The 23191-nt window shown below is 34.7% G+C and overlaps 1 protein-coding gene across 1 annotated transcript in view; it reads left to right on the top strand.

Annotated features, from left to right (window-relative positions):
- The window catches only part of EFHC2 (EF-hand domain containing 2), a 58544-nt gene that overhangs the window by 33884 nt on the left and 1469 nt on the right, over positions 1 to 23191 (top strand). Inside the window, exons 8-14 of the mRNA XM_015814867.2 lie at positions 3892 to 4057; positions 5368 to 5510; positions 8787 to 8983; positions 10755 to 10888; positions 14855 to 15052; positions 16213 to 16305; positions 21365 to 21470. Of these exons, the coding sequence (XP_015670353.1) occupies positions 3892 to 4057; positions 5368 to 5510; positions 8787 to 8983; positions 10755 to 10888; positions 14855 to 15052; positions 16213 to 16305; positions 21365 to 21470 (1037 nt within the window). The remainder of the gene's footprint in view (positions 1 to 3891; positions 4058 to 5367; positions 5511 to 8786; positions 8984 to 10754; positions 10889 to 14854; positions 15053 to 16212; positions 16306 to 21364; positions 21471 to 23191) is intronic.

Raw genomic sequence — 23191 nt, 5'->3', positions numbered from 1 at the left:
ACCTGCCTCCAGAAGCGGTGAATGCTCCAACACTGGAAGTTTTTAAGAAGAGACTGGACAGCCATTTGTCCGAAATGGTATAGGGTTTCCTGCCTGAGCAGGGGGTTGGACTAGATGACCTTCAAGGTCCCTTCCAACTTTACTATTATTATTATTATTATTATTATTATTATTATTATTATTATTATTATTATTATTTTTTTTTTTTTTTTTTTTATTTTTTTTTTTTTTTTTTTTTTTTTTTTTTTTTTTAACTGATTCACTTTTTTTGTTTATTCAATGCTAGACAAACTGGTGTCTGAATATCAGATTATATCAGATGGTAATAAAACCTGGTCATGGGAACTCTATTAGAGAGACAACAGCCATTGCAAAACCTAAGTTCAAGTCCTTTAAATTGAAATGACTTCTCTTAGAGAGTTAAATGTGAATTAAAATAGCCTGCTTCATTGGCAATTATTAACTACCAGAGTAAGCTATTTGTTTGAGCCTGATCATCTCTGCATTTTATGATTTCTACTGGGCACTCTCCAGCTGAAAACAATGTGTGGTTGCTTGTGAGAAAGATTTATTTTCACATCCTGCCCGGCAACAATGCTTCTGAGAGAATGAGAAAAGTAACAGAAACAGTTGCTTATTTATTAGAATCTGCACACTAGAACAATAAAAATACTCAAGCAAATGAATAAAATAAATGCACTTGAGACATTAACACAATGCATTGCTTTCAGCTTTCGGTTTCAAGCTGAGTTTGATGTGATCTAGAGTTGCTTGGTGAGAGAGAAGTAGAAGAGCTGACTTTCAATTTTTACAATTGTTCTGTCGGAAGAACCATTTAAATGTAGTTGCTGTTATCCCATCTTCAAGAAAGTGCACTAGGTGGCACTGTTGGAATGCAAGGAAGATCTTAATCAGCAATCAATTTGTTATGCAAGTCCTGAAATTCAGATTCGGGGGAAAAAGATAACTTGCACATTAGAAACGTTTTTGTCAAGGAACATATCCCATTTATTGTTTGGAGTATGCTATTATGTTATTCCCTTTTGGTATAAACAACATAATGCAGAGAAAATAAAAAGCAGTAAGCAAAAGAAATTGAAGTCAAGAGAGAAGAAAAAAGAAAAAGAAGCTCGTAGCTAAATTTAATGTATATCAGTCCTCTTCAGTATAACTTCACAGCTTTCAGTCTTGAGAAGCTATTCTTTCTTTCGCTATGTTCATTTATTGATTCATGCATTGTCTTTTGTTTGTCAGATTTCTAATCTCTTTCAGACTACATCAGCTCTGTTTAATCACAATTTTCTTGGCCTGCTCCTTCCTCTCAACCCACTCACTTTTCCTTAATATGTTTGTTTTGTGATTTAATCTTTATTTATTCTCTTGACCAAACCACGCAATGTACTTCTTTTGTACTGAGTACTACTTTTTATATTCAATCTTTTCTCACTCTTTGGATATCTTTACTGATCACATTTTTAATTTAACTTGATGTTACCCAACTGTAGAGTGCCCAGATACTTGTAGGTTTCATCCTGATGGCTCCTGATGGTTTGGCCATTCAGCATTTCAGTTTCATTGCTATTTGTGACTTTTCCTTGATTTATTGCTAGCGTAGCACGTTTCTCTAAATCATTTGTGCTAAAAATTCTTCCAATACTTGTCAATGATTGGATTTTAATTTCTAATTTTCCATAAAACTTCAGATCATCCATCTAAAGCAGATTTAAGATTTTATTAGAACTTTTTGTTGATTTGTAGCCAAGATTTGGTGTTTTTTTTTTCAAAATCACTGAAAGTGGGTCCACAGCTATGACAAATAATGAGAGTAATAATGAGTCACCTTAGAAAATGCCTCTCCTAATGCTGACAAACCCATATTTTTCATTTCCAGTCACCAGTTCTGCCTTCCACTGCTTCATTATTTTTCCTATACACATTCTAACTGACACCAGTTGTTTGCAAACATTTGATAACCCACTATATAGTAATGAGTCAAATGCCTTTTAGAATCAATCCAGACCATATGAAAATTTGCTTTTTGCCATTTGCAATTCTTCAAAACCATTTTATCACTCAGAATTTGATCTTTTGTATCTCTGCTTTTCCTTTTATTTCCTTTTTCTTCTATTGGAACAATGTTATTTTCTTCTAAATAATCTTGCATTTTGCCTGCCATCATGCTGGTGAGTAATTTAAACATTGTTGGCCTGTAGTTTCCTGGTTTTCTCCCTTTCACTGGTTTGTTATGAATCAAATTAAGATTTGTCAATTATTGCAATAGTTCATTAGGCTGTTTAGCTGTCAACTATTTGAGCCAAAAGCTGTGCAGTTGATAATTTCCAGGCATTATCCTATTTATTCATTTTCACCTGATTTTTAACCATTTCTGCTGATATTATTGGCTCTTCCATTTGATTTTTACTAAATTAATTTTCAAATTCTTTTATCCATCTTACATTCTTTTTGAGTTTCCCATATGTCTTTCCAAAATGTTTCCTTTTTATTTGGTTTTCCATTTTCAGAATTTTTGTTGTCATTTATACTTCGGTAGAATTGCTTCTGGTCTGATTGAAATAGGTGATTTTATTTAAATTGGATGATCTGTCTGTCAGTGTTCCCCACTATTGCTGTTATTTGCTGCTTTATGATTTCTAAAAATTGATTTCTTCCATTTTTCTTGTACTAAGACAATTTTTTTATTAGGCTTATCTTGTTCTTTACATTCTTCAGGTTTTGCTCTTTCATATTCTTTAAATTACTCACATCTGATCTTAATTTCTTTATTTTGATCTCCAGTCTGATCTTTCACTTTGGGATTGCATATGATTTTGCTTTTGCTTTTCTAAGTTTGATATTTAGTTTTTCTGTAATCACTACTGCTGTACTGTAGGCAAACTGATTGGTCTATTTGATACATGTTATTTTAATCCTTGGAAGGGCCTTATTCACATCCTTCGTTATGGGTGCCAGATCTTTTGGGGGCATTACTTTCAATGCAGAAGTTTGTCTTTCTACTGATAATTCTGCATATGTTATAATTTTCTCTTTTAATCCTTCTCTGGGGTGGGGTCAATTCATAGATTGGTTCTGGTATTTCATATAATACAGAGATAATTATTATAAGTAGTGATAGTAGTACTGTTAGTACAATACTGCCCGACTCCCAGCAACTGTTCACAAATATATAGCTATAATGTAGAGGTCCTTGTTGCTCTCTGAGCTTGTTTGTTTTCTTGTAGATGTTTCATTACCCAAACTAGGTAACATCATCAGTGCTAGTAGGATGATGTTACCTAGTTTTGGGAATGAAATGTCAAGCTCAGAGAACAACAAGAACCCCTCATTTCAATCCTGAGCTATAAATATTCTCTTTTATTAGTTGTAATTTAGTTGAGCTCAGTGAGAATGCATTGGTTTACCCACGCAATTTAATGTTAGCGAGGGCAGGGTGGTTACATATAAGATATACATAGCTGGCTGGGGTAAAAAAATGTTATGACATATATTTATGAAATTATTATAGGTAAACTTTAGTAAGCCGTATTTATATTTAAAATGACTAAAGCAATCTAAAAACTGTAATGATGTGAATAAAGATCAATATTTTAGAATAATGTATAGTTATTTTTTGTAATGTATAAGTTTTTCCTATCTATAAAAAAAGTACAGGAAGCAAAGGGAAATATCAATGGTGATACACAGGGAAAAATCTTTACAGAAATTCCTGTTTAGAGAAATGTCTTATTCTTAAATCACATACTTATCCTATGACTTTTTTTTAAAAAAAATGGAAAATTATTTTATTTTAATAGATATATGGGATATATAAATGTAAGGGCTGATATTCAAGAACTAATTGAAATATGTTGATTTGCTACTTGTGTTTCACAGAGGATTTTATTCCAGTTCCATACAAGATAGCACCTCCTCTGAAAATAGAAAGAATCATTCCTCCATACAGTGGTTTTGGATCTGAAGAAGACTCTCTTTGCTCTTGCCTTAGCTTACTTCCTAAACCTCCCCAAAAGGACTTCAAGAAATTCATGGAAAAAGACAGGTATCTGAATAAAAGTGATACTCAGAACCTTTTCTCTCCATTTGAATAAGTGACAGGAAGAGATGCCCATTTTTTTTTCATAATGTCAACACAAATGGGTAATTGTAGCAGTCATATTTTCTGTTCAGCTAGAAAACAAATCCTATTAACAAAGGTTATGGTCTCCTAATATTAATCTCCTAATATATTGTCATTCATCTTAAATATTTATTAGAAAATTCTAAGAACCATCATATTCCATTTATCTCTTCTGACCTCCACTTTATAATCACTTATATATCCTCTATCATGCTCTATTTTGCAATGTTGTCTGGGATTTGTAAAGCAATTTTTGGAATTAGGATATCTAGATTATTGTATACTGCATGGGTAAATTTGATGAATTAATGGAGAAAGCCTTGATATGGAATATCACATATAGCTAGGGATTTCCCCACATATTTGAGTTTTTCCTTATAGAGTACAATTACAGATCAGTATGGTTCATGACCATCTCCCTAAAACTTCAGGATCTTGGCTTCTCCAGGGAAGCGTTCTTAATAATTGGGTATTAGAGTGCACTTAGTGCAGTGGTGGTGAACCTATGGCACGGGTGCCAGAGGTGGCACTCGGAGCCCTCTCTGTGGGCACGCGTGCCGTTGCCCCAGCCTTGCCTCCCCCGTGACCCCCTCCTCTCCAGCAGCCCCCCTGAAGGAGACTCGCCCTCGAGCATGGCCCACACGGAACAGCGCAGCCACGGACATGGCAGCCAGGCAGCGTAGACAAGACTCTGCCCTCACACTCCATCATGCAGTTGATGCTGCAGAGTGCGGGCAGAGGGTGTGGCCGCCATAGCGCTGCTGGGCTGCCTGGGCGATCTGCGGCGGGCCTGTAGACAGTGAGTGGTCCTGTGAGCAGGTGGGGTGGGGGTTGGGGGGCAGAGCAGGGGCAGGCAGGGGGGCGTGGAGCGGGGCCGGGGCCAGTTTTTGGGTACTCGGTTTCTAAAAGGTTTGCCATCACTGACTTAGTGCATTTAAACAACATATCAAGGACTAGAAGCCCAACAAAATCAGTCTGCTGTTCCTAAGTATGTTTTTTGAGCCTCTTTTCAAAGCAGCAAGATATTTACATTGTGTAACTGTCCCCAAACTCCAAAGGGCACTAATTTTAGCATGCTGCAATGCACTTCCCACAGCAGTTTTGGAGGGCCAAAATTGAATTAATATAAATCCTGATGATGGGATGTTATTTTGCAAAATGAAATGATCTGTTTCTCCAGGTAAAGAGAAAATGAAACACAATTTTGAAAAACTTTTCTTCTGCTTTTTCAGACAAGGCCTTGAAAGTAATATTTTGCGGTTCCTTGCACAACATATTACTTCTGATCCCATCGCTAAAGATCGGAAGTTCATTATTTCTTATTTTCTAAGTGATGACACTATATCAGTGTTTGAACCTCCCCAAAGAAATACAGGTAAGAAAGTAATTCTGTTGCAAGCACCTCTGATAAAGAAGAGGATAGAGCAGGGGTCTTCAAACTTGGCCCTTTTATGACTTGTGGACTTCAACTCCCAGAATTCCTCAGCCAGGCATGCTGGCTGAGGAATTCTGGGAGTTGAAGTCCACAAGTCATAAAAAGGCCAAGTTTGAAGACCCCTGGGATAGAGATTGTCTTTTACTTATAACTGTGATTGGGACTGAATTGCTGTCATTAAGCGATGCAGTCATAAGGCATTAGTGCATTATTTAGCGAAAGCAATCCTTGCTGTCTTTATTAACTGAATCCCACAGCTGTTAGAGTGGATATAAAAAGTCTACACATCCCTGTTAAAATGACAGTTTTTGAGATGTAAAAAAAAAATCAGACCAAGATAAATCACTTCAGATTTTTTCCCCACCTTTAATATAACACGTAAGCCTTATAATTTAATTGAAAAATAAACTGAAATCTTTTAGTGGAGAAAAATAAAATAAAAATAAAAAACTTTCAATAACATGGTTGCATAAGTGTGCTCAGCCTCTTATAAATAGGAATGTTGCTGTGTTCAGAATTAACCAATCACATTCAAACTGATGGTAAATAGTAGTCAGTATACACCTAACATCAGTTAAAGTGTCTGATTAAGCCCATATAAAGTTCAGCTGTTTTAATAGGATTTTTCTGACATTTACCCAGTTGCCTCTTAGAGCAAAAACCATGATCTACAAAGAGTTTACAAAGCATCAAAGAGATCTCATTGTTGAAAGGTATCAGACAGGAGAATGATACAAAAACATTTCCAAGACATTGGATATGCCATGGATCACAGTGAAGACAATCATCAAGAGGAGAAAATATGGGACAACAGTGACATTACCTAACAGTGGATATCCCTCCAAAATTGATGAGAAAACAAGAAGAAAACTATTCTGAGAGCCTGCCAAGAGGCCTACAACAACATTAAAGAAGCTGCAGAAATTTCTGACATGTACTGGTGTACGCCATGTGACAGAAATCTCCCGTGTTCTTTATATGCCTGGGTTGTGGGGCAGGGTGGGGCAAGACAAGGTTTTTCTTACAAAGCAAAACATTCAAGCCCGGCTACATTTTGCAAAAATCTACATCAAGTCTAACAAAAGCATGTGGGAAAATGTTATGGTCTGATGAGACTAAGGTAGAATTTTTTGGCCATATTCCAAAAACTATATTTGGTGCAAAAACAACACTGCGCATCATCAAAAGTACACCATACACACAGTGAAGAATGGTGGTGGCAGCATTTTGCTTTAGGATTAATTTTCTTCAGCTGGAACTGGGTTCAAGGTGGAGGGAATTATGAACAGTTCTAAATATAAGTCAATTTTGGCACAAAACCTTCAACTAAAATGCTGAAGATAAAGAGGAATGTCACCTTTCAACATGACAATGACCCAAAGCATACCTCCAAATCAACAGAACAATGGCTTCACCAGAAGAAGCTCAAAGATTTGGAATGGCCCATGCAGAGCCCGGACTGGAATCCAATTGAAAATCTGTGGGGTGACCTGAAGAGGGCCATGCACAGAAAAAAGTGCCTTCGCAATCTGACATATTTGTGCTTGTGCAAGGCAGAGAGGACAAAGATTCTCAAGACAAGATGTGCCATGCTGATAAGCTCCTACCTAAACAGACTGAATGCTCTCATAAAATCAAAAGGTGTTTCAACAAAGTATTAGTTTAAGGGTGTGCACACTTATGCAATCATGTTTTTGTAAGTATTTTTATTTTTCCCTCTAAAAAATTTCAGTTTGTTTTTCAACTGCCTACAGGTTATATTACCGGTGGAAAAAGAAATGGAAGTGATTTATCTTGGTCTGATTTTTGTTTTTACATCTCAGAAATTTGACATTTTGATGGGCGGTTTGTAGACTTTTTGCCATCTATTTCCACACTAGCTAGATCTCTTTACTTGGGATTTATTAAGTGTTCTCTGCAATTATAATATTGGCCTATTCCTTGGATAACCAGGCTCCTTTGGCGGTACGTGAGCACTTATGATTTGGTCATATCTGTTTTGGCGGTTTGGCGATGTCATATGTAAGCATGTAGATATACTGGTAAATGTTTTCATGTTAAAGATGTCAAAGTTATATTACATCATTTATTTCAAAATAATGGAATCTGACTAGGGGCAGTGGCGGAAGAATGGCTATATTAGGCATGAGGAATAATCACAAGAATTATGTTCAATGACTAGAAATGTATTATCCCAGATATCAAAGGATGGATTCAAGAGATCTGTAACATTAATTTTTGAAAAGGCTGTTTTTCTATTAACTAAAAATGATTCAATGCATTTCATTGGCATAGATTTCATAATACCTTACAAACACAGATATACAGTATGTGTAATCTGACACATTAAATTATTTTTATTTTATTTTTGTTTATATATTATTATTATTATTATTAACGTTATGCAAATTAGGGATTCCTAAATAATAATAATAATAATAATAATAATAATAATAATAATAATAATAATAATAATAATAATAATAATAGAGTTGGAAGGGACCTTGGAGGTCTTCTAGTCCAACCCCCTGGCAGGAAACCCTATACCATTTCAGACAAATGGCTGGCCAGTCTCTTCTTAAAAACTTCCAGTATTGGAGCATTCACAGCTTCTGCAGGCAGGTTGTTCCACTGATTAATTGTTGTAACTGTCAGGAAATTTCTCCTTAGTTCTAGGTTGCTTCTCTCCTTGATTAATTTCCATCCATTGCTTCTTGTCCTGCCTTCAGGTGCTTTGGAGAATAACTTGACTCCCTCTTTGTAGCAACTCCTGAGATATTGGAACACTGGAAAATATATTTATTGGCTATCTGTATTGATTTCTATTTTCTTACATTGCAATACAATTATAAAAATAAAATTCAAATCATTTGAGTTAATATTTTCCTAACCTCTTATGAATCCAGTCTGCTGTAATCCTTCTAGTTTCTCCCAAAATGATAGTATGATTCTCAGTGGCTCATGAAAATTTCTAAAAATTGTGAGTTTGATCATTGTGGTGAAATAAAAGAAGAATGTCATTTGATTATGTTAACATTGTGAATATAGCAGGAAATCTGGGGCAGGGAGGAAATGAACGTTAATAATTTTTACTTGAACTTTTCTATGGAAAATTCAATGTGGGTGAGTGAAATGTATGAGTCTTGTTTTATTTTAATTTGTATTTTATAACTTCCATTTGAAAGATCTAGTGTGCTCACGGTTTTCTCATTATAGGAGTTATTGGTGGGAAATTCTTGGAAAGAAGTCGCATTAAAAAGCCTGGGCAAGAGCTTTATACAAGTGAGCCGTCTGAATACTACACAGCTAAGGACCTGTTCGTTGGAGCCAAAGTGTGTTTCCATGGCCACGTCCTTCTTTTGGTGGATGCTGATGAATATGCTTTCAACTACATGGAGAAGCATGCAAATGAGGCAAGGCTGTGTTTGCTAATCCTTATCCTTTGAAGGCCTCTGTGGCTTTATTATCTTGCCTAAATAAGGTCGGCTCTGAAGACCTTTGTTTATATGCTGAGGATCAAAACAGCCATCATTGTTTGATTTTGTAAAAAAATAATATGCTCTATGAGTAATACATGCTACATGATGAGTTTGGTAAATGCCATGGAGTTTATTTTGTGCCTGACGACTGAAGTTTACAGACTGATTTTTCATAATGTTCTAATCCTACCTGTGTTTTAAGAAAGAAATAATAATAGTAACAAAAAGGGAACTACTGATAAGGCCTGCGGTGTACCAGTTTATTTTCCCATACAAAATACAAAGGGGCTAAAGTTAATCAAACAAAATCCCTAAGAATATTTGATTATTGTTATGATTGCTTGTTTGCTATAGCATTCATGCAAAGCCTATTGGATAAAGAACAGTTAAACAATGAAAAGATAAAACTAGCCTGATGAAAGTTTGGCAGAATTGTAGGATTTCTTTTTTACTTTTTTATTTTAATCCAGAAACTAAACAGTATTATATATCACTTCTATTTGATGCTTATAGCTACTTAATGTATTCTGTTGAAATAGACATATTTTTAAAAGACCATATATTGTGATAACATTTTCTCAAGTTAAAAAGAATTTACAATGCCATTGTTCAAATATATACAAGTGAAAATAAGCAATGCTAAAATTCAGATCCATTTCAAACATACTGGAGATCATGCTACAATAGTTGCCTAACCCATAAATCTAATGTGACTTAGCTTTTGTCTTGAATGCAAATTAGATGCAGGACAAAATGGGATCTCACTCTTTAAAATCATTACCATTTGTTTTTGCCAGTTATTAGTGCACAATGAATGTTTTTAGAATTTCTCACTGGAAAATATTGGTATTTTCAGTAGGAAAATATTGCATATGACTAGGAAACTACAAGTCTTACAAGTATTAGTCTAATTTTTTAAATTTAAATTTTAAAGTTGAGAACTGGCATTGGATCAGTCCAAGTCCTGTGCAAGTTGTTTGTTCTCTCCAGTTCTTTAACTTCTGGGTTTTGTTTTCTGCATTCTAGCAATGAAATGTTCTTATTAACAATCTGACAAATTGTCTTGCTTTCACAATAGTATTCCCTGGATGTGTTTTGCTGTCTTAATTCCTCACAGAACAAGCCAAGAGTTACAAAAATACTAAGTTTCCAAAATACCTCCTCCCTAATACTTTGGGGCGGGGGGTGGGGCTTCGAGATATTTTTGATTCCTAGACTAGTCTTTGCAATTTTCTTCGGAAGACTTTTTTTGAAATGGTTTGCCATTGTCTTCTTTCTAGTGTTGACGAGAGTGGCTGGCCCAAAATTACCCAGCTGGTGTCATGCCTAAAGATTAGAACCAATACTTTTCCAGTTTCTAGCCTGATGCCTTAACCTCTACACTAAATTGGCTCTCCACTAATGCTATTATCCATGTTAAGACTCAGGAAAGAGCAGTGGTGAGATACAAGCTGAAACTGCTAGCTTTCCATATAAGAAAACTGGGAGAGTGCATGTGCAGTCTGACAGTCTATTGGCATATGACTCTCTGGCATTCTTAATAAGTGGTAATTTGGAATTTAGTTTTAGCTTTTTTTAATGTTCAATAAGTATATGTCATAAGGAAACAAATAATTTGGTGTCATTAGAATTCAGTCTTGCACTACACTAGGTTAAATGGTACAGCAAGATCAACCTTGAACCTCCCTCATCTTTTTTTTTCTAGTATGCTATGGCCAACATCAATGTAATACTGAACAAATTGAAAGTTATAGGAGAACCTCGGTCAAGAGAAATTAAACAGATTTTTGCAGCCGCTGATCCTCAGAGCACTTACATGATTGATTATGATGAGTTCAGGTAAGATCCTGAGCATCCAGACAAATAGCAATTTAATTAATTTCAAATTTAATAGGGTGTATTATGTTTTATTTATTTGTTTGTTTATCTGTATCCCCCCTCCATTGTTTTTATAAATAACTCAAGGCAGAAAATATATCCAACACACTTTCCTCCTCCTGTTTTCCCCACAACAACCCTGTGATGTGAATTGGGCTGAGAGACTGATTGACCCAAAGTCACCTAGCTGGCTTTCATGACTGAGGCAGGACTCATAATTCATGGTCTGCCGCTTTCTAGCTGGGTGTCTTAACCACTAGCTCTTTTTTGTTGTATTAATTGTGTGAGATTCTCTTGTTTATAAAGAGAGGGAGATAATTTATTTAGCTATAGATGTTCTCTGTTGCATGAACCACAAAAACTAGTGCAAAGTATTTTGTAGTACCACAGGGACCACTTATTAAATTTTATGTAGAATATTGTTAAAATGAGCTTTCTAACATATGAGCTGTTATACTCTTAACTATTCATCCATTTAGCATGTTTTGTTTTAAACATGCTTATGAAAGATTTTTCCCAGAGCAGAAAAGGCAATTAAACCTTGGTCATTCTATATATAGAACAAAATGTTATGTTTATAACTATAGACAATATAAATAACAAAATGGCGGTTGAATTCAACATACCATTTTTTAACCCTATGCTTTACATGGATTAAGGCTGAAGAGTCCTTTAACAAGGAGCCCTATCAGGAACCTGAAGAAAGTTCATGAATAAGGCAGTTCCTTCAGGGTCATCCTGTACAAGTAATCCTCGACATGCAACCATAATTGAGCCCAAATTTTACACCGCTAAATAAGGCAGCTGTTAAGTGAGTTGCACCTCATTTTATGAACTTTTTTGTCACAGATATTTGAATCATATGATTCAATTGAATCATTTTTGTCACAGATATTTGAATCAATGCAGTTGTTAAGTGAATTGCACAGTCATTAAGCTAATCCGGCTTTCTCCGTTGACTTTGCTTGTTGGAAGTTGGCTGGGAAGGTTACAAATGGTGATCACATGACCTTGGGACAGTGCGGTTGTCATAAATACATGTCAGTTGCCCAGTGCATGAATTTTAATACCATAATTGAGGACAGTGCAACAGTTGTAAGTGTGGCAACCCATCATAAATCATTTTTTTCAGTGCCATTGTAACTTCAAATGGTCACTAAATGAATGGTTGTAAGTCGAGGACTATCTGTACAGAATTGTATTCCAAGGGATTCAGAGATGTACCTTATCAGAAGATATTTGATGAATCTATATTGATTATGCTGCTATAATGAAAGAAAATCTGAAAGTCATGTGTGCACATTACTGTGATTGTGAGAGTTCCTTCTTCTTGGAACGTTATGCTATTCTTGAGCAAATGTACATAAGTCTTTATAAAATAGTTGTCTCCTGTTAAGAGTTAAAACAATCTTATTTACAAATCAGTGCCTTTAAGCAAGACACAGTGCAATCTTTTTATCACTATTAGAATACAACTTCTAATGTAGGAATACAGCTTCAGTTATTGAAGTTGACCATTGTTTGGTTTATCATTCCTGACCACTGCAGAGTTTTAAGAAAACTAGAAATTTACTTCATCTTTTTTCCTTAGGTTGACAGAATAATTTTGAAAATAATACTCATTTCTCAACCACCCTGATACACCCAGTTTTATTATTTATAATCCAAAGAAAAATCATTTGGAGCTGCCCAGAGAAAATAAAAGATAAAAAAAATGTTCCTATCCCCAAATGTGCACAATCTAGACATCAGTCAATAACATACAGTATAGTTCAGATTCTAAATTTAACTTAGATGGATTGTGCAAGTTTTAAGTGTCATTCTTGGTTTATTAAACTTGCATCTTTATTTCCATATTATAATTACATAGTTTTTATCAATATTCTTAAAAGCAATCCTAAATTGAGTAGGTAAAAGTTCAGAAATCGACATATTGCCATGATGATATTTTTTCCATCTCATTCTATGTAACTCATTGTGAAAAACAAACAGTATAACATGCAGCAAAAGATAATGAATACTCATTTCAGTAGTATTTCATTTTAGGTAATTTTAGACCAGATTAATGCCTCATTTGAAGGACAAAACTTTCTAGAATACCCTGCAGGATGTCAGTTTATGGACTATAATATTCTTTTGGATGGTTTCATTTCAGTTGGGTTGACTTTAGGAATGGAGTATTATGGCTGCTTGAATCCTATCTGGAAGATCTATCTCAAAAAGTATTATTCTGGGATTTTTGCTGTGCCCTATGATTTTTAGTTGCACCGTACTTATCTTCTATTCTATTTAATATCTACTTTAAACCACTAGAAATGACCTATAAAGTTTTTGCTGCAGTGCTACTAACATGAAGATTTCAAATGGCTGTGCACCTCTTTTTTAATTTATAAATTCTAAGGAAACTGAAATACTGGTGGTAGTTAGGGGAAAGATATGGTTGAACAGGCTAAAGTTTAATTGGGACAAAAAAGTGTTTCAAATAAGGAATTATTAATTGGATAGAGGGATTAAATTACTATTGGATGGGGTAATACATCTTGGAACATCCATCAGCTTATACTTCCAGTTAAGAGAAATGGAATTCATCTCAGTAATGTAGCCTGTAAGCATACTTTTTTATTCAAAAAGTTCAGTTTATACAAAACTTAGACATTTTTGTTGAGGCTAAACAATCAGATTGTATTACACTAATTCAGGATCAGAGGCATTAGTTGACAGTACATTTCAAGGCACTATTAAAATACTAGTACTTTCTTCAAAGCCCTGAAATTATTGGATTGAGGTTAGTTAAAAGTCCACACAAAAATCTGCTTGTGTTATTTGTTTACCTTCAGAACCCATGTTTATTGAAATCAATAGAGCTGAGAGGGGTAGCCGTAAAATAAGCCTTATCCAATAGAATTTCTTTCCTTTAGGTATACAGATGTCACTATCAGTGGCTGCTTATCACAGCTTTTAATGCATAGTTGCTCTCTATGCTTTGAGGTCTGAATGTTTTCTCAAAGAAAATTAATCAGTGTGCTCCCTATCTGGATGAAAAGCCATTGTGAAAAATTTAGTCCAATAATATATTAGTAATGAATGTTATCATTTTTAAGCAATACTGAGTATTCTCTCACTGTGCATTTTAAGATAAAAACAGTTTTTTAAATGACCATTTGTAATCCAATTTGTCTTTGAAAATTCAGTTATAAGAGCTAAAATAAATGAATATATAATAAGTAAGTAAGTAAATTAATAAATAAATGAGAATAGATGTAGGTTACTGTTAAAACTTTGTGTAAATCAGCCATCAATCCACATTTACATACCATTCATAAAGACAATAAAAAAAACTAAGAAGCCAAAAGACGACAGCATATCCATTCAACAGCCAACACCCAAATAAAAAGGATTAACACCAGACAAGCAATTAAGCAGTAAACAATACCCTAATCAAAAAACTACCATGGCGAAAACTTATCTCCATCAACACTGACAGGGCAAGTATTATGCTTTACATATATAGGGAGTAAGCCCCCCACATACTAGCATTGAATATGTTACCTAGTCAGGTAATGAAATGTCTGCAAGGAAACAACAAAGCTCTAAGAACTAAGATGCCACAAATAAATGCTAAGTGTTTCCTTCTTTGTAGAAAAACCAAACATGATACTTTAGAAAATATTTGTAGACCCAAATTACACAAGATACTAGTCATAGAATATGTTTTAAGTGATATTGCGGTACACATACTGTAATATAGACATTGTTTGTTCCATTCTTTATTTAGATATTCTTTCGTTTCGGCTGGCATTAGAAAGAGCTGTATTTTACTGCTGGATGATACACACAAAACATTCTGCACACTATACATATACTAATCTAGAAATGCTGGTGGACGGAAGGATGGATTAATAGTTTAATTTACCTTTCTTTTTTTAGAAATGTGTTATTGAATATCTCAGATGGAAAATTAGCAGAACATGAAATTATGACTATTGGGCGATATTACAGTGTAAGAGAGGAGAATGAAATGGATGCCACTTATCTTCTGGCAGTGTCCCAGGAACATCTCAAGAAAAATAACTTTGAGAATTTTGGCCAGCTGTTGGCAGCCTTGGCCTACAGAGATCGGGAAAAGTAAGAATTTCTTCTATTATCAAATCTGCATAGTTTAATTCTTATTAACCCCAATCTAATAAAATAGGAGCTTTCTTTCCTCTCACTTCAAATCAATGTGTGTGGTGGAAAGTTTAAGCCTATATCTATATCTCAGAGGATTGACACTGGAAATAGCTTTTCTCTGTCAGCCTTCCTGACATGGGAGAATAGAACAGAAATTACTGTCACTCCTGCCATCCTTCCCATTTAAATTGGGTATCATGCAATACAAAGAACTAATAGGGAAACTGTCAGAAGCACAGTTACAATGGGATAATCACCCTTCCTTCATAACTGTACTTCATCCCTCAGCCTAAGTGATTAGAGAACAATTGTCAATGGCAGCCCTTTGGCCATATAAGACATACATATGCATAATATAAGACCTCCATTAACTGTAGGTCATTTGGACTTAGGAATACTTTGATTTAGATACTGAATGTTTTTTTTTACTTTATATTGAACCAAAGCAAAAGTAGAGAGTTGACTCCAGGTTTCTTTAATATTCTAGAAAGGCATGGAATGGTACTGTATCAGTTATAACTTTCTTACCTTTCTAGTATGTTTCAAGATTTTTGTTTTTCTAAATATCCTATAGCGTGATTTTGGTCTGAATCTTAATACTGTTAACAAATCATAGACCAAAATAGTTCAATCAATATAAAGCTATAAATTTAAAAGCGAAGATAAATATAAATTACATGGGTGTTAGTGTCTTAGAGGCAGAATTCTTTAGCAAGGAGAAAGGGTGAGGAAGGTGGCTACTCAGCTATGAATTGAAGGCACCCCTCCCCTCCAACAAATACATCACAGAAGTGGTTAGTTAATGCCAGAACTGGGGATGGGAAGATGAGAGGAGCATTGGCAGGAGGTGGTTGGTGGGGAAGCCAAGTGGCTGCTTGGTAAAAAGAGTGAAAATGTTCAGGAACATTGGTTTTCTCTAGGGCTCAAAACTTTCTTTAAAGACAGAGGACTAAAGGAAATAGCCAGGCACATTTGAATCAGTTTTCCTTTTCATTTTCCATCCTTTTTACATTCCTTTCTAGCACATATCTAAACATTCTTTTAAACCGTGCATCATGATTGTTCTTAGTTCCAATTTTAAAATAAATAGAAAGTCATTACTTTTGTTTGCGCAGATGCGGACTGCTGGCCAGTGACAAGTGCAGGACTGTTTGCAAATCCTTCAGGCTACCATTAGCAGATGATCTTCTACGTGCTTTACTGGCTGCGTAAGTCATAATTCCAATGTAATAATTAGTATGAATAAGAGTTAGATATTTTTTTTCTTTTGAGAGCTACATTCCTTTTCTGATAATGTATCAGAGGCTATTTCAGCACCATCTCTTTTCCTTCTATCTGTCCATCAACCCTTTCTTCCTCTCTCTGTTGCAAATTGCGATCAGGATACAGGGCTAAACTATTTGATTGGAGAAGGTTTTTTTAAACATAAAAAAGGCCAAGAACCACATAACATTTGATTGACCTTAATATAAATGCTTCAGGCAACATGTCTGAGATGTGATGCTGAAGTGATTCCATTGTAAACCAGTAATCATTATTTGGAAGTAATTTCAATGAGAGATGGAATTTGAAAAGAGGGATGACTGTCTGTGCTAGCAAGACATAGGTTTCCTAGGGTCCTTGCTCCTATCCCCAGTTATGAGAATCCCACATCGCCTTAATCTATTCAACATGAGACATCTAAACCTTCTTGTCAAAGATGAGTCACTTCAGCACCACTCTAAGAAAAAAAATAGTTTTAAAATGTGAAAATAGCTGGAATGGAAATATCTTTTTACTTTGAAGACATTTTAATAAGAAACTTCATTTTCTTGCTAAAATATATATCCAAATGTTCAGCCTCTAAACAACAATAGATGATTATGTAGAAAAAGGGAGAACAAGAAATAATAAGGGAAAGCAACAGTCCACACTTAGTTATATTACTGCATCCAGTTTTGGTCACCATGATGGAAAAAAGATGTTGAGACTCTAGAAAGAGTACAGAGAAGAGCAACAAAGATATCAGGGGATTGGAGGCTAAGACATAAAAAGACATAAAAATTCTAGGTTGCTGGAATTGGGTATGTCTAGTTTAATGAAAAGAAGGACGAGGGGTGACATGATAGCAGTGTTCCAATATCTCAGGGGCTGCCACAAAGAAGAGGGAGTCAAGCTATTCTCCAAAGCACCTGAAGGCAGGACAAGAAGCAATGGATGGAAACTAATCAAAGAGAGAAGCAACCTAGAACTAAGGAGAAATTTCCTGACAGTTAGAACAATTAACCAGTGGAACAACCCACCTCCAGAAGCTGTGAATGCTCCAACACTGGAAATTTTTAACAAGAGACTGGACAGCCATTTGTCTGAAATGGTATAGGGTTTCTTCCCTGAGCAGGGGGTTGGACTAGATGACCTCCAAGGTCCCTTCTAGCTTTGTTATTCTATTCTATTCTATTCTATTCTTTAATTGTTTGAGAAGGATTTCCAAGCAAACACATAAAAGCTGGTCCCATGATTTTCAGGAACTTATATTTATATTTTATAGAAACTAGCAAGACAATCAATATTTAGGACAAAACTGTGAGGCTACCATTTATATCTCCTTCGGTCCCAGATCTGTGGGAGATTCCTTTGTGTACTTGCAGGGTTCCATTCAGTCTTTTAAATCAGAGATTGATAGATAAGAGGAAAAATCTGCTACACATCTAGAGATGATTTTAAGTGATGCAAATTTATTTCCAAATCTGGGAGATAGTCACAGACAATTTATGAAATAGTAGCAAAATATACAAAACCTTTTTTCCTTAAGTGGGAATGGAATTACTGATCATGTCCTCCCTTTAATTAAAATCCCTTTTAATTCTGAGAAAAATGATTAAACCTATTCAGCTTGGATGAAATGGCAATCTGCAAGCAATTCTGCACTTTGTATTGTTTATATTCTAATGTTTCTCCCCAGGGATTTCTTTTGTATATTCATGCTATTTTCAGTTTGACTACAGCCTTGTTATATCTCTGCTTAATATTTTTATTATTCAGATGAGTCATGTGTGTACATTGCACTTTTAATATGTTAGTGATGTTGAAACAAATGGGAATATTGTTTAGAAAATGTGCTGTTAACACAGCTGCTTCAGAAAAAAATACATATTATAGAAACAGCCTGAATGAAAAAGAGGCCACATTATTAAACTTGGGTTGTTTAGGCTGAAATTAAGCAGTGTAGGTATTAAAGCTTTATATCTGTCATTACCTATTATTTTGAGGTACTATTTGCAAAAGTGCAGTGGAGGATATTCAACTCTTCAAGGCAACCCAATTTGGGTTACAATACCCAATTTGGGTATTTATTCATTCAGAACATCAGAGGGCAACACAGCGATACATGAGATAACTGTTGGCTTGTTCCATTTCAGAAACCTCCCTTCTAGAACCACGTATGACAGAACACTTAAGTTTAGCCCAAGAGAATGCTTTCTTATGCAAAATGGAGAAAATATTAATAAAATAGCTATAGTAGTCTTTTTACTATCTCTTAGTATAGTAGATTGGTTAAAGACTACCAAAGTGGCTATCTGTTAGAATAGTGAAGAGTCCTACTATATGTAAATCCAAGTTGGGAAATTGCAGCTTTATTTCTAAAGTGGCTGTCAAATCACAGCATCATCAAGAATTATGTGAGAAGCCATAATAATTCAAATCTGAAACCATAGATTTCTTCTAGAAGAAGAAAGCTTTTAGCTAGGACTCGACCTTAACTGGATACGAAATGCTTCTCTAAAGGTTAATTTTAACCAGTACTTTAATTGGAAAGACTTTATAGGAACCTTCACAGAGGGAAAGCTAGGGGATTTATGTGCAGAAGTACAGTTAACATACATCAGGGGAGTTCTTACGCATTCTAGTTACTCCACGTTCTTATTGTCGTTCCAAACATAGGATTCTGTTCCGTGAAAGATAAAACTCAATATCGCAGCACTGAGTACAGTATAGGATGACACTTTGAATATAAAGATTTATTGAGGTTTTAAAGTCTCTTCATAGACTTTAAATCATCTTTATCTGAAATGCCTAATGAGTAGTAAAATGCTAGTGAAAAAATTGGTTCCTTAATAAAATAAAATCATTTCAAGGACCTCACCATAGTGGCAAATGGATAGTTTTTGCAATTTGCTGCATATTCATTATTTACAATACCTGGTCATGAGCATTAATAATTAATAGTTAATAATATTATTAACTAAAGTCCAGGATGGAAGGAAGGAAATTCCACAAATGGGTTATACAACCTGCTGTAGTCTGAGCAATCAAAAACGCGTCTGTAGAGCAAGAGACTAAGTCTAAAACTGGGGACTATTGCACAGCAGAGGCATACTTACACTTCAGACTTAGTCTTATTGGAGCAGGAAGATTAAGACAACCCATTTGTGGATTCTCCATCCAATCATGCTGGAGAAGTAAACCATTTTAGACTCCCTACTGAATGGTTAGAAAATTAGAACAGCTAAAATCTAGGAATGAAAAATTCTCTCTATTCTCTAACCAGTAATAAAAGAATTCTATCCAAAGAGAACTATGATAAATGCATTGTATATTTAATATGATGTCTTTGTATATATAATATGGAGGAATACAACATATCTATATCATATCTATCTATCTATCTATCTATCTATCTATCTATCTATCTATCTATCTATCTATCTATCTATCTATCTATCTATCAATCAAATTCCACAATGTGACAAATTCGATCACCCATGTTTTATTTGTTATATGAAAACTAAAGTTTCTCAGAATTAAGTCTTATACATGTGTTAACCTGAAAAGAATCTACAAGATTTCATATTGCGAAATATAAAATGGGCCACAGGAATGTATTACATCTGAAACGAAACCATTAATTGAATTGCCATGGTTATTTGATAGCAATTAAAAAAGAGGGCCTAGAGAGTTTCCCACAATCTTATAGCATGTTTATTGGAATATTTTTTTAAAATTTGATCCAACAACTTGAAAATTGGAGTATGTTCCCAGTTATTTCCTGAATTATACAATAGTACTGTTACAGCAGTGGAATGAATATGCACTGTTTGTTCAGATGTTGAGTGTAAAAGACAAGGTTTTTTTAACAGAGAAAGTCCATCTCTGTGTTCCGCAGTTGTTATTATTAGCTAACTCTATAACAACATTTCTTTCTTTAGCTTTAGGCTTCTTACTCTTACTTTTTCTCCTTTGTTTTTTTCTGAGCTAACCAAATACTGCAAATGCAAAAAGCTAAACAAGCTAAAAAGAAAAAAAAAGAATACATGCTATTTCAAGGCACACATGTAAAACTGGTTTAATACCAGTTGATTTTTATTGAGTGTATTTGCTATTTAAACATAAGGTTTGGGAAATACTGTCATTTCAGATTTAATCTTTTAAAATATGGCCATTTATTACCTCAATATTTCTGTGTGATAAGCGATTGTTTTTCCCAAATGGGAAGAATAAATGTAATAATGTAAAACATATTCATGGCAGTTGACCAGATTTCCCATCAGCAAACAAAATCAGGAATAGTACTTGAGTTAATCTGTTTTAGTTCAAAGGCCACTACCATATTTTACTTCTTTTTGATTTTGTTGGCTTTTCATTATCTATTCTTGTAATACATAACTGATATTTCAGTCTTTCTTAAGTAAAAGGAGAATTCTACCATAAACATAAATTTCTGTTCGCTCTTTGTGGTCGAATGACTCAAAGAAACACTCCATGAATGTGCACCTGCAAAGTAAACTCTGCCACAAAGAGGGAGCCTTTAAGCATTTACATAAAATACTCTGACTCTTGCAATTTAGTTTCTGAATTCTAAAAAAGCCTCTTAAGTATCAGTTGCCTCACTGACAGACCAGCCCTCTCTTGTGACAGTTGAACTCTGAGGGCTAGAGGTCCATGCCAACAATGGTGCTTTGCCAGATAAATCAGGAATAAAAAGTCATCCAAGAAATAATAAAAGAAAAACAATAGGGCTCTGTAGCAAGCCTGTCTTAAAATAGGGAGTTGCTTCCAAAATTTGTGTACATATATAACGAAGATTTGTTTGCTTATAAGACATCAGAGAACACAGGCTAAAACCATGGATTTCTTTTTTTTCCCTTATGTTTCTTCTGTTTTACGAGTTCCAGCTATTCTCCAAAGATATTTTCATTATTCATTATATCAAAATAAATAATAGGTTAAACCAAACAATAGAGAGAGCGAGAGCCAAATAATGAATATATGCACACAATCTGTATTTAGATGTGAAGATTGCAAAGAACATGTAAATTATAAGAAGTTGGTTGATGGGCTGAACTGGAGAGAGCATCCAATTCCAGCTTTCCAAACCATCTTGATGCCATTACAGGTAAAGTAAAATATGTATCCTTAAAAGTTTCCAAAAATATAAATCATAATAGTTCAGGTTCTCAAACCAAGAGTACAGAATGGTTTGTGTTTACTGCCAAAACATTGCTACTGTTTAGAGAAGTGCCTAATACTTATTTAAAATTTCTTATATCTGCTACCATAATATCCTGGGGCAGTGCATTACAGAAAGATATAAATAAATAATCCTTCAGATATTAAAAATCACCTTCTACCTGATAAGAGATCTTAATGAGCATCAGATTTAAGCAGAAACAAAATGGCCTAGATTAACAAAAAATAGGAAACTGATAATTGCAGATTTGATAAGATAGAAAAATGTGGGTTAGACAGCATCACCATCAGATGGATTCATAGCTGGCTGACCAGCTGTACTCAGCATGTGGTCCTCAATGGAACTGCATCTACATGGAGTGTGTAGTGGGGTGCCCCAGGGCTCTGTTCTGGGACCAGTGCTCTTCAACATCTTCAGCAATGATTTGGATGAGGGGATAGATGGGGAACTCATCAAATTTGCAGACACCAAGCTGGTAGGAATAGCCAACAATTCAGAAGATAGGCTTAAGATACAGAAGGATCTTGACAGACTTGAACATTTGGCGCTATCTTACAAAATGAAATTCAGTGGTGAAAAAAGTAAGGTTCTATATTTAGGCAACAAAAACCAAATGCACAGGTATAGTATACAGTAGGTTGTACCTTGCTCAATAGTAGTAACTGTGAGAGGGATCTTGGAGTTCTAGTGGACAATCACTTAAATATGAGCCAGCAGTGTGCTGCAGCTGCCAAAAAAGCCAACACAGTGCTAGGCTGCATTAACAGGGATAGAATCAAGATCACATGAAGTGTTAATACCACTTTACAATGCTTTGGTAAGGCAGCACTTGGAATACTGCATCCAGTTTTGGTCACCATGATGTAAAAAAGATGTTGAGACTCTAGAAAGAGTACAGAGAAGAGCAACAAAGATGATTAGGGGACTGTAGGCTAAAACATACGAAGAACGGTTGCTGGAATTGGGTATGTCTAGTTTAATGGAAAAAAGGACTAGGGGTGACATGATAGCAGTGTTCCAATATCTCAAGGTTGCCACAAAGAAGAGGGAGTCAAGCTATTCTCCAAAGCACTTGAAGACAGGACAAGAAGCAATGGATGGAAACTAATCAAAGAGAGAAGCAACTTAGAACTAAGGAGAGATTTCCTGACAGTTAGAACAATTAATCAGTGGAACAAGCTGCCTCCAGAAGTTGTGAATGCTCCAACACTGGAAGTTATTATTATTGTTGTTGTTGTTGTTGTTGTTGTTATTATTATTATTATTATTATTATAGATTAGGAATCCCTAATTTGCATAACATTAATATATTTTTCAATCTCAAACTCAGTTCATACATTAATTTATTTTTAAAGTCAGTATGAACATCCATACAAACTTTCATATATATTTTTGCATGTAAAATGTAAAGTGCATTTTTCTACACAAGCATTCTCCCATTAATTTTAACTTTCTCATAATGTTGCCTATTTTTTTAATTAAAGAACTATGTTCCAAAAAAGTATGAAACAGAGTGCTAATTATAGTTTTATTTGTAACTTTTTTCTCTTATAAAATACTTGGAAAGTATAAATTGGGTTGATTCATATTTAAATACAAGCCAAATAATTTCTTTTTTCATCCACAGTACAAGGATCACTTCTCTC

The sequence above is a fragment of the Protobothrops mucrosquamatus genome, unplaced genomic scaffold, assembly GCF_001527695.2.
Source record: "Protobothrops mucrosquamatus isolate PMUCROS unplaced genomic scaffold, P.Mucros_1.0 scaffold288, whole genome shotgun sequence".
In the NCBI taxonomy this organism is placed as follows: domain Eukaryota; kingdom Metazoa; phylum Chordata; class Lepidosauria; order Squamata; family Viperidae; genus Protobothrops; species Protobothrops mucrosquamatus.
The sequence above is the reverse complement of the archived record's forward strand: the minus strand, read 5'-3'. Positions and strand labels throughout refer to the sequence as shown.